This window comes from Notothenia rossii, assembly GCF_949606895.1.
Source record: "Notothenia rossii genome assembly, contig: scaffold_646, whole genome shotgun sequence".
Lineage (NCBI taxonomy): Eukaryota > Metazoa > Chordata > Actinopteri > Perciformes > Nototheniidae > Notothenia > Notothenia rossii.
In genome coordinates this window covers 1-11,942 of record NW_027640005.1, presented here as the reverse complement: position 1 = coordinate 11,942, position 11,942 = coordinate 1, and the positions used below count along the sequence as shown (strand labels likewise).

Sequence of the window (11,942 nt, the reverse complement as noted above, 5' to 3'; positions counted from 1 at the left end):
CCTGTACTTATATCCTGTACTTATATTACATTACATGTTACTTGTTAGACGCTTTTATCCAAGTTGATTTACATACTAAATACTGTGGACAATCCCCACAGGAGCACTTTGGGGTGAAGTGTCTCAGGGACACACCGACATGCTGACTGCAGTGGGGTTTGAATCTGTGACCCCCTGATCCCAACACCAAGGATATATCCACTGCGCCACTCGCCTCCTTATATGTACTGGTTATATCCTGTACTTATATCCAGTACTTATATCTGTACTTATATCTGTACTTATATCCTGTACTTATACAGAATATAACCTGGATCATTTATTTTCTTTACAGAAATAAATACTTTATGATAATAATGTTATTATTATTCTATTATTACAGTGAGCAGCGCCCCCTGCTGGTGACTCTTATACACACTGCAGATTCCCTGTGTGTGCGTGAGAGGGGTTTGTGTGTGAGGAGTGTGTAGATGTTATTGTTGTTGTTCAGATGACTAGGTGACGTCACATGATCCTTAGATGAACACTTAAGATCCAAAAATCATGAATCCTTGAAGTTTTCACGACACCTCGCGACACTTGGCGGCAGGGCTTTCGGTTCTCAGGCTGCCAGCCAATCAGATTCCATGCTCCGATCAGGCTGCGCCCTACATCAGCCAATCACAGCGGAGAACGTCCGGCGCTCCGTAGCCTGCCGCAGCTCCGTCAGCGCTACCGTGTCTACGTCAGCGCTGCCGCTTCCCCTTCACTCTGCTGGGTCAGCGCCGCGCCGCTGCAGCGGTGCAGCCGCCAGACTGCCGCGTCTCCGTCAGCGCTGCTGCGTCTCCCCGGCAGAGAGACAGAGGAGCGGCGGAGACACCGGGAGAACCGGAGGAGAACCGGAGGATAGAGAGAGGAGAGAGAGAGGGGATAACCGGAGGAGAGAGAGAGGAGAGAGACAGGAGAACCGGAAGAGAACCGGAGGATAGAGAGAGGAGAGAGAGAGGGGATAACCGGAGGAGAGAGAGAGGAGAGAGACAGGAGAACCGGAGGAGAACCGGAGGATAGAGAGAGGAGAGAGAGAGAGGAGAACCGGAGGATAGAGAGAGGAGAACCGGAGGAAAGAGAGAGGAGCGGCACTGACCCTCTAACGTGAGTGGTCCTAAACATGAAGTGTGTGTGTGTGTGTGTGTGTGTGTGTGTGTGTGTGTGTGTGTGTGTGTCCTCATTATTAACAGGACTTTATTTAACAGTTTTCTGGATTAAATATGAATTTAATTATATTTTTAAAATTATTTTTACTGTTTTTCTTTCATTTTGCTGAGTTTTATTTTGAAGGGCAGTCCACCTACTTCCGTTCATCGCATCCATGTAATCCTTCCCACAATGCTTTGTGTCCCCGTCCGTTGCTTCCTGTTTATTGTGATCCGGTCCCGGTTTACCGTTTATGTTCCTCCGCCGAGAGCCCGGTGAGTAGCCCCGTTAGACCCGGCGGTCCCCCCGGTAACCCTCCGGTAACCCTCCGGTAATATCCCCGGTAGCTCTGCTGTTTGTCTCTTATTCTGACAGCTGAGCCGCATCACTGCTCAGAAAGTAGTTCTGTAAACCCGCTCTGCGCGCGCCCAGAAAGAGGCTTTATCGAAGATTGAAAACATTTAAAAACATTTTAAATAAAGGGCGGATGTTAGAATCAGTCTCGCGCCATTACAGTGTGATACTAACACCTGAAGAGAGGTGAGCGCGAGAAGTCGGGAGTAGGGATGGAGGCTGCCGCGCTGCGCGGGGTGATAGGCGGCAGGGAGGCGAACAGAGCGGCAGAGAGCGGCAGGGGGAGAACAGAGCATCTCTGATATTATAGATGTATTTATATGAATCTGATGTTGTGAATCAGTCGCTGCTCGGTTTACCCGCCGCTTCACAGAGCGGAGCGGTCCGGCGGCGGTGCGGAAGCGGTGCGGCGGCTCTCATCACTCAGTGTCGCAGAGCAGCCTCTCTGTGTTGTATCAGATTTATAACCAGCTCCATAACCAGCAGATCTATAACCTGATCTATAACCAGCTCTATGATCAGTATAATATAATCCCACCCCTTAGCCTATCACGTACAATGTGTTGGAGCACTAGCCAATATGAGGGCTAGTGTTCCAGAGTGATGTCACCATGTTCCAGAGGAGTCCAATGAGGCGTCTCAATAACTGTTGATGATGATATTAAAACATTGACTGTATTGATGAAGGATTCATGTAATGATAATACTGAAGACCCCCCAGGGCTGCAGCCGCTCCCATGGACTCATCAGAGCACTGTACTAATGAATACTCCTCCTCTCAGGAGCTGCTCCCATGGACTCATCAGAGCACTGTACTAATGAATACTCCTCCTCTCAGGAGCTGCTCCCATGAACTCATCAGAGCACTGTACTAATGAATACTCCTCCTCTCAGGAGCTGCTCCCATGAACTCATCAGAGCACTGTACTAATGAATACTCCTCCTCTCAGGAGCTGCTCCCATGGACTCATCAGAGCACTGTACTAATGAATACTCCTCCTCTCAGGAGCTGCTCCCATGAACTCATCAGAGCACTGTACTAATGAATACTCCTCCTCTCAGGAGCTGCTCCCATGAACTCATCAGAGCACTGTACTAATGAATACTCCTCCTCTCAGGAGCCGCTCCCATGGACTCATCAGAGCACTGTACTAATGAATACTCCTCCTCTCAGGAGCTGCTCCCATGGACTCATCAGAGCACTGTACTAATGAATACTCCTCCTCTCAGGAGCTGCTCCCATGGACTCATCAGAGCACTGTACTAATGAATACTCCTCCTCTCAGGAGCTGCTCCCATGGACTCATCAGAGCACTGTACTAATGAATACTCCTCCTCTCAGGAGCTGCTCCCATGGACTCATCAGAGCACTGTACTAATGAATACTCCTCCTCTCAGGAGCTGCTCCCATGAACTCATCAGAGCACTGTACTAATGAATACTCCTCCTCTCAGGAGCTGCTCCCATGAACTCATCAGAGCACTGTACTAATGAATACTCCTCCTCTCAGGAGCCGCTCCCATGGACTCATCAGAGCACTGTACTAATGAATACTCCTCCTCTCAGGAGCTGCTCCCATGGACTCATCAGAGCACTGTACTAATGAATACTCCTCCTCTCAGGAGCTGCTCCCATGGACTCATCAGAGCACTGTACTAATGAATACTCCTCCTCTCAGGAGCCGCTCCCATGGACTCATCAGAGCACTGTACTAATGAATACTCCTCCTCTCAGGAGCTGCTCCCATGGACTCATCAGAGCACTGTACTAATGAATACTCCTTCTCTCAGGAGCTGCTCCCATGGACTCATCAGAGCACTGTACTAATGAATACTCCTCCTCTCAGGAGCTGCTCCCATGAACTCATCAGAGCACTGTACTAATGAATACTCCTCCTCTCAGGAGCTGCTCCCATGGACTCATCAGAGCACTGTACTAATGAATACTCCTCCTCTCAGGAGCTGCTCCCATGGACTCATCAGAGCACTGTACTAATGAATACTCCTCCTCTCAGGAGCTGCTCCCATGGACTCGGAGACGGACCTGAGTGTGTCGGAGGACGCTCTGGGGGGGGCAGACTTCATCACGGTGGAGTTGGACACGCAGCCCATTGAGTACGTGGTGAAGTGGGCGGAGGTCGGGTCGCGCTTCACGATCTCCTGCGTGAAGAGAGACCCTGACGACCCCCCCGAGATCAGCGAGGACGCCTTCTTTGCCCCCTACGAGGAGGTGAGAAACGTCATGTGATCTACTGTAGAGTTATGTGATCAACTAGAGAGTCATGTGATCTACTGTAGAGTCATATGATCTACTGTAGAGTCATGTGATCAACTAGAGAGTGATTTGATCTACTAGAGAGTCATGTGATCTACTGTAGAGTCATGTGATCTACTGTAGAGTCATGTGATCAACTAGAGAGTCATGTGATCTACTGTAGAGTCATATGATCTTCTGTAGAGTCATGTGATCTACTGTAGAGTCATGTGATCTACTAGAGTCATGTGATCTACTGTAGAGTCATGTGATCTACTAGAGAGTCATGTGATCAACTAGAGAGTCATGTGATCTACTGTAGAGTCATGTGATCTACTTTAGAGTCATGTGATCAACTAGAGAGTCATGTGATCTGCTAGAGAGTCATGTGATCTACTGTAGAGTCATGTGATCAACTGTAGAGTCATGTGATCAACTAGAGAGTCATGTGATCTACTGTAGAGTCATGTGATCTACTGTAGAGTCATGTGATCAACTAGAGAGTCATGTGATCTACTGTAGAGTCATGTGATCTACTGTAGAGTCATGTGATCAATCAACTAGAGAGTCATGTGATCTACTATAGAATCATGTGATCTACTGCAGAGTCATGTGATCTACTAGAGAGTCATGTGATCTACTGTAGAGTCATATGATCAACTAGAGAGTCATGTGATCTACTGTAGAGTCATGTGATCAACTGTAGAGTCATTTGATCTACTGTAGAGTCATGTGATCAACTGTAGAATCATGTGATCTACTGTAGAGTCATGTGATCTACTAGAGAGTCATGTGATCAACTGTAGAGTCATGTGATCTACTGTAGAGTCATGTGATCTACTAGAGAGTCATGTGATCTACTGTAGAGTCATGTGATCAACTAGAGTCATGTGATCTACTAGTCATGTGATCTACTGTAGAGTCATGTGATCAACTGTAGAGTCATGTGATCAACGAGAGAGTCATGTGATCTACTAGAGAGTCATGTGATCTACTAGAGAGTCATGTGATCTACTGTAGAGTCATGTGATCAACTAGAGAGTCATGTGATCTACTGTAGAGTCATATGATCTTCTGTAGAGTCATGTGATCTACTAGAGAGTCATGTGATCTACTGTAGAGTCATGTGATCTACTAGAGAGTCATGTGATCAACTAGAGAGTCATGTGATCTACTGTAGAGTCATGTGATCAACTGTAGAGTCATGTGATCAACTAGAGAGTCATGTGATCTACGAGAGTCATGTGATTACTGTAGAGTCATGTGATCTACTGTAGAGTCATGTGATCAACTAGAGAGTCATGTGATCAACTGTAGAGTCATGTGATCAACTAGAGAGTCATGTGATCTACGAGAGTCATGTGATCTACTGTAGAGTCATGTGATCTACTGTAGAGTCATGTGATCAACTAGAGAGTCATGTGATCTACTGTAGAGTCATGTGATCTACTGTAGAGTCATGTGATCAATCAACTAGAGAGTCATGTGATCAACTATAGAGTCATGTGATCTACTGTAGAATCATGTGATCTACTGCAGAGTCATGTGATCTACTAGAGAGTCATGTGATCTACTGTAGAGTCATATGATCTATTGTAGAGTCATGTGATCTACTGTAGAGTCATGTGATCTACTAGAGAGTCATGTGATCAACTGTAGAGTCATGTGATCTACTGTAGAGTCATGTGATCAACTAGAGTCATGTGATCTACTCTAGAGTCATGTGATCTACTGTAGAGTCATGTGATCAACGAGAGAGTCATGTGATCTACTGTAGAGTCATGTGATCTATTAGAGAGTCATGTGATCTACTAGAGAGTCATGTGATCTACTGTAGAGTCATGTGATCTATTAGAGAGTCATGTGATCTACTAGAGAGTCATGTGATCTACTGTAGAGTCATGTGATCTATTAGAGAGTCATGTGATCTACTAGAGAGTCATGTGATCTACTGCAGAGTCATGTGATCTACTGTAGAGTCATGTGATCAACTAGAGAGTCATGTGATCTACTGTAGAGTCATGTGATCAACTAGAGAGTCATGTGATCTACTGTAGAGTCATGTGATCTACTGTAGAGTCATATGATCTACTGTAGAGTCATGTGATCAACTGTAGAGTCATGTGATCTACTGTAGAGTCATGTGATCAACTAGAGAGTCATGTGATCTACTGTAGAGTCATGTGATCAACTAGAGAGTCATGTGATCTACTGTAGAGTCATGTGATCTACTGTAGAGTCATGTGATCAACTAGAGAGTCATGTTATCTACTGTAGAGTCATGTTATCTACTGTAGAGTCATGTGATCTACCTTCTGATTGGTTAGCTTCTGATTGGTTAGTTTCTGATTGGTTAACGTCTGATTGGTTACCTTCTGTCTGGTTACCTTCTGATTGGTTACCTTCTGATTGGTTACCTTCTGTCTGGTTACCTTCTGATTGGTTACCTTCTGATTGGTTACGTTCTGAGTGGTTACCCTCTGACTGGTTACCCTCTGAGTGGTTACCTTCTGAGTGGTTACCCTCTGAGTGGTTACCTTCTGAGTGGTTACCCTCTGAGTGGTTACCTTCTGAGTGGTTACCCTCTGAGTGGTTACTTTCTGATTGGTTACCCTCTGAGTGGTTACCTTCTCAATCAATCAATCAATCAATCAATCAATCAATCAATCAATCAATGTTTATTTATATATCCCAATATCACAAATGTTACATTTGTCTCAGTGGACTTCACAGTTTGTACAGAATATCAGTTTGACTGGTTAGCTTCTGATTGGTTACCTTCTGACTGGTTAGCTTCTGATTGGTTACCTTCTGAGTGGTTACCTTTTGATTGGTTACCTTCTGACTGGTTATCTTCTGAGTGGTTACCTTCTGATTGGTTACCCTGTGACTGGTTACCCTCTGATTGGTTACCTCCTGATTGGTTACCTTCTGACTAGTTACCTCCTGATTGGTTACCCTGTGACTGGTTACCCCCTGACTTGTTACCCTCTGATTGGTTACCTCCTGATTGGTTACCCTCTGACTGGTTACCCTCTGACTGGTTACCCTCTGATTGGTTACCCTCTGACTGGTTACCCTCCTGATTGGTTACCCTCTGACTGGTTACCTCCTGATTGTTCACCCTCTCACTTGTTGCCTTCTGACTGGTTACCCTCTGATTGGTTACCCTCTGACTGGCTACCCTCTGATTGGTTACCCTCTGACTGGTTACCCTCTGACTTGTTACCCCCTGACTGGTTACCCTCTGACTAGTTACCTCCTGATTGGTTACCGTGTGACTGGTTACCCTCTGATTGGTTACCCTCTGACTTGTTACCCTCTGATTGGTTACCCTCTGACTGGTTACCCTCTGATTGGTTACCCTCTGACTGGTTACCCTCTGACTTGTTACCCTCTGACTGGTTACCCTCTGACTGGTTACCCTCTGACTGGTTACCCTCTGATTGGTTACCCTCTCACTTGTTACCCTCTGATTGGTTACCCTCTGATTGGTTACCCTCTGACTGGTTACCCTCTGATTGGTTACCCTCTGACTGGTTACCCTCTGACTGGTTACCCTCTGACTTGTTACCCTCTGATTGGTTACCCTCTGATTGGTTACCCTCTGACTGGTTACCCTCTGATTGGTTACCCTCTGATTGGTTACCCTCTCACTTGTTACCCTCTGATTGGTTACCCTCTGATTGGTTACCCTCTGACTGGTTACCCTCTGATTGGTTACCCTCTGACTGGTTACCCTCTGACTGGTTACCCTCTGATTGGTTACCCTCTGACTTGTTACCCTCTGATTGGTTACCCTCTGACTGGTTACCCTCTGATTGGTTACCCTCTGACTTGTTACCCTCTGACTGGTTACCCTCTGACTGGTTACCCTCTGACTGGTTACCCTCTCACTTGTTACCCTCTGATTGGTTACCCTCTGATTGGTTACCCTCTGACTGGTTACCCTCTGATTGGTTACCCTCTGACTGGTTACCCTCTGACTGGTTACCCTCTGACTGGTTACCCTCTGATTGGTTATCCTCTGACTTGTTACCCTCTGATTGGTTACCCTCTGATTGGTTACCCTCTGACTGGTTACCCTCTGATTGGTTACCCTCTGATTGGTTACCCTCTCACTTGTTACCCTCTGATTGGTTACCCTCTGATTGGTTACCCTCTGACTGGTTACCCTCTGATTGGTTACCCTCTGACTGGTTACCCTCTGACTGGTTACCCTCTGACTGGTTACCCTCTCACTTGTTACCCTCTGATTGGTTACCCTCTGACTGGTTACCCTCTGATTGGTTACCCTCTGACTGATTACCCTCTGATTGGTTACCCTCTGACTGGTTACCCTCTGACTGGTTACCCTCTGATTGGTTACCCTCTGACTTGTTACCCTCTGATTGGTTACCCTCTGATTGGTTACCCTCTGATTGGTTACCCTCTGACTGGTTACCCTCTGACTTGTTACCCTCTGATTGGTTACCCTCTGACTTGTTACCCTCTGATTGGTTACCCTCTGACTGGTTACCCTCTGACTGGTTACCCTCTGATTGGTTACCCTCTGATTGGTTACCCTCTCACTTGTTACCCTCTGATTGGTTACCCTCTGACTGGTTACCCTCTGACTGGTTACCCTCTGACTGGTTACCCTCTGATTGGTTACCCTCTGACTGGTTACCCTCTGACTGGTTACCCTCTGACTGGTTACCCTCTGATTGGTTACCCTCTGATTGGTTACCCTCTGATTGGTTACCCTCTGACTGGTTACCCTCTGACTGGTTACCCTCTGATTGGTTACCCTCTGACTGGTTACTCTCTGACTGGTTACCCCCTGATTGGTTACCCCCTGATTGGTTACCCTCTGATTGGTTACCTCCTGATTTGTTACCCTCTGACTGGTTACCCTCTGACTGGTTACCCCCTGACTGGTTACCCCCTGATTGGTTACCCTCTGATTGGTTACCTCCTGATTTGTTACCCTCTGACTGGTTACCCTCTGACTGGTTACCCCCTGGCTGGTTACCCCCTGATTGGTTACCCTCTGACTGGTTACCCTCTGACTGGTTACCCTCTGACTGGTTACCCTCTGACTGGTTACCCCCTGATTGGTTACCCTCTGACTGGTTACCCTCTGATTGGTTACCCCCTGATTGGTTACCCTCTGACTGGTTACCCTCTGACTGGTTACCCTCTGACTGGTTACCCCCTGATTGGTTACCCTCTGACTGGTTACCCTCTGACTGGTTACCCTCTGACTGGTTACCCCCTGATTGGTTACCCTCTGACTGGTTACCCTCTGACTGGTTACCCCCTGATTGGTTACCCTCTGACTGGTTACCCTCTGACTGGTTACCCCCTGACTGGTTACCCCCTGATTGGTTACCCTCTGATTGGTTACCTCCTGATTTGTTACCCTCTGACTGGTTACCCTCTGACTGGTTACCCTCTGACTGGTTACCCCCTGGCTGGTTACCCCCTGATTGGTTACCCTCTGATTGGTTACCTCCTGATTTGTTACCCTCTGACTGGTTACCCTCTGACTGGTTACCCCCTGATTGGTTACCCTCTGATTGGTTACCTCCTGATTTGTTACCCTCTGATTGGTTACCCCCTGACTGGTTACCCCCTGATTGGTTACCCTCTGACTGGTTACCCCCTGGCTGGTTACCCCCTGATTGGTTACCCTCTGATTGGTTACCTCCTGATTTGTTACCCTCTGATTGGTTACCCCCTGACTGGTTACCCCCTGATTGGTTACCCTCTGATTGGTTACCTCCTGATTTGTTACCCTCTGACTGGTTACCCTCTGACTGGTTACCCTCTGATTGGTTACCCTCTGACTGGTTACCCTCTGATTGGTTACCTCCTGATTTGTTACCCTCTGACTGGTTACCCTCTGATTGGTTACCTCCTGATTTGTTACCCTCTGACTGGTTACCCTCTGACTGGTTACCCTCTGACTGGTTACCCTCTGACTGGTTACCCCCTGATTGGTTACCCTCTGATTGGTTACCTCCTGATTGGTTACCCTCTGACTGGTTACCCTCTGACTGGTTACCCTCTGACTGGTTACCCTCTGATTGGTTACCCTCTGACTGGTTACCCTCTGACTGGTTACCCCCTGATTGGTTACCCTCTGATTGGTTACCTCCTGATTGGTTACCCTCTGACTGGTTACCCTCTGACTGGTTACCCTCTGACTGGTTACCCTCTGATTGGTTACCCTCTGACTGGTTACCCTCTGATTGGTTACCCTCTGATTGGTTACCCTCTGACTGGTTACCCTCTGATTGGTTACCCTCTGACTGGTTACCCTCTGACTGGTTACCCTCTGACTGGTTACCCTCTGATTGGTTACCCTCTGATTGGTTACCCTCTGATTGGTTACCCTCTGATTGGTTACCTCCTGATTTGTTACCCTCTGACTGGTTACCCTCTGACTGGTTACCCTCTGATTGGTTACCCTCTGACTGGTTACCCTCTGATTGGTTACCTCCTGATTTGTTACCCTCTGACTGGTTACCCTCTGATTGGTTACCTCCTGATTTGTTACCCTCTGACTGGTTACCCTCTGACTGGTTACCCTCTGACTGGTTACCCTCTGACTGGTTACCCTCTGATTGGTTACCCTCTGACTGGTTACCCTCTGACTGGTTACCCTCTGATTGGTTACCTTCTGACTGGTTACCCTCTGACTGGTTACCCTCTGATTGGTTACCCTCTGACTGGTTACCCTCTGATTGGTTACCCTCTGACTGGTTACCTTCTAACATCTGACACTATTATGGTTTGTTAGGTTTATCCGTGCGAGGTGACGGAGCAGAGCGTGGAGATCAAGACGGATTCTGGCGAGGAGGAGGAGGAGGAAGAGCAGGAGGAGCCGGAGGAGCAGGAGGAGCAGGCGGGGGTCAGCCAGCTGCAGGAGGAGGAGGAAGAGGATGAAGAGGAAGAGGAGGAGGAGCGTCAGTACCGCTGCAGCTTCTGTGGGAAGAGCTACAGCCACGCCTCCAGTCTGTACCGACACCAGCAGACCCACAGCAAGGGGGGGGCGGCGCCCATCAAGAGGGAGCCCCCCCACCTGGAGGCGCAGTACTCCTGCCCCCACTGCGGCATGACCTTCAAGGGGAGCAGGTACCCCCATCTACTTAATCTAATTCATTCATTCTTTTACATTTAAATTAATAACTATTATTATTTATTTTAGTTTTTATTTATTTTCTACAGTTTTTATTTAATGTTATTAATACTTTCTGTTTTGATTAATTATTTCATTCATCTCTTTTAATTTTTGAATGAATCCCAGTAAATGCATTATTTAAATTAATAACTATTATTAATACTTTCAGTTTTTTTATTAATTATTTAATTAACTTGATTAACGATTGATCTAAGATTTTATTACGTTTTTAATTTGAGATGCATTTTTAATAATGATTAATGTTCAGACGCCTGAAGCCTCAGTTTGATGTTGTGTGCAGGATGCTGGGCAGCCACCTGCGGCTGCACGGGAAGCGGCGCATCCACCCGTGCAACATCTGCGGGAAGGAGTTCAACCACAGCTCCAGCCTGTCGCGCCACCGCCTCGTCCACAAGAAGGGGAAGGGGCTCCCAAAAGAAGACATGGCCGCTCTGCGTCACCCCCAGAAGGCAGGAGGCCGGAAGCAGAAGAGCCGCCGGGCCGTCGCTCAGAGTCCGCCCGGCGACACCTTCTACGCCTGCCCGCAGTGCGACATGAGCTTCAGGACGTCCACGCTGCTCTCCAAACACCAGGTTACTATATTTATACTAGGGCTGTCAAACGATTACAATTTGTAATCAGATTAATCACAGCTTCAAAATTAATGAATCAGATTAATCACCATTCGAACTATGTCCAAAATATAACATTTCTTTATGTATATTGTTGTGGGAATGGAAAGATAAATGAAAGAAGGCGGATATATCCATTTAACAAACAGTATGTTTATTATAACATTGTTCTGTGTGTCAGAATGAAAGACAGCACCTATCAATCATCAAACCGTGGGGTCTTAATTCATTACGTGTTGATTTCTATCAACGGGGGAGTACTTCAGGAAATCGATGGGGGGGGGGGGGGGGGGGGGGCTAGTGGAGTACTTCAGGAAAGTCGATGGGGGGGGGGGGGGCTAGTGGAGTACTTCAAGAAAGTC

General features: G+C 47.1%; 1 protein-coding gene across 3 annotated transcripts; it reads left to right on the top strand.

Annotated features, from left to right (window-relative positions):
* Window positions 1-638: 638 nt before the first annotated feature.
* LOC307027179 (uncharacterized protein) lies at window positions 639-11,815 on the top strand. Of its 3 annotated transcripts, XM_079695378.1 has the most exons (5): window positions 639-1,044; window positions 1,102-1,131; window positions 3,542-3,756; window positions 10,568-10,902; window positions 11,250-11,815. In XM_079695378.1, the coding sequence occupies exons 3-5, from the start codon at window positions 3,553-3,555 to the stop codon at window positions 11,584-11,586; spliced, it is 876 nt and encodes a 291-aa protein (XP_079551504.1). In that variant the 5' UTR covers window positions 639-1,044; window positions 1,102-1,131; window positions 3,542-3,552; the 3' UTR covers window positions 11,587-11,815. The 3 variants fall into 3 exon arrangements, with proteins under 3 accessions (XP_079551504.1, XP_079551503.1, XP_079551502.1); XM_079695377.1 differs by having other exon boundaries at window positions 642-1,131; window positions 11,250-11,814; XM_079695376.1 differs by lacking the exons at window positions 639-1,044; window positions 1,102-1,131 and adding an exon at window positions 1,306-1,448 and having other exon boundaries at window positions 11,250-11,814.
* The last annotated feature ends 127 nt before the right edge of the window (window positions 11,816-11,942 follow it).

Coding starts and splice junctions, on each gene's coding strand:
- LOC307027179 (XM_079695376.1), top strand. CDS start 1,427: ATGTTCCTCCGCCGAGAGCCCG. Junction 1,449..3,541: donor GTTCCTCCGCCGAGAGCCCG/GTGAGTAGCCCC, acceptor TCCTCCTCTCAG/GAGCTGCTCCCATGGACTCG. Junction 10,903..11,249: donor ATGACCTTCAAGGGGAGCAG/GTACCCCCATCT, acceptor TGTTGTGTGCAG/GATGCTGGGCAGCCACCTGC.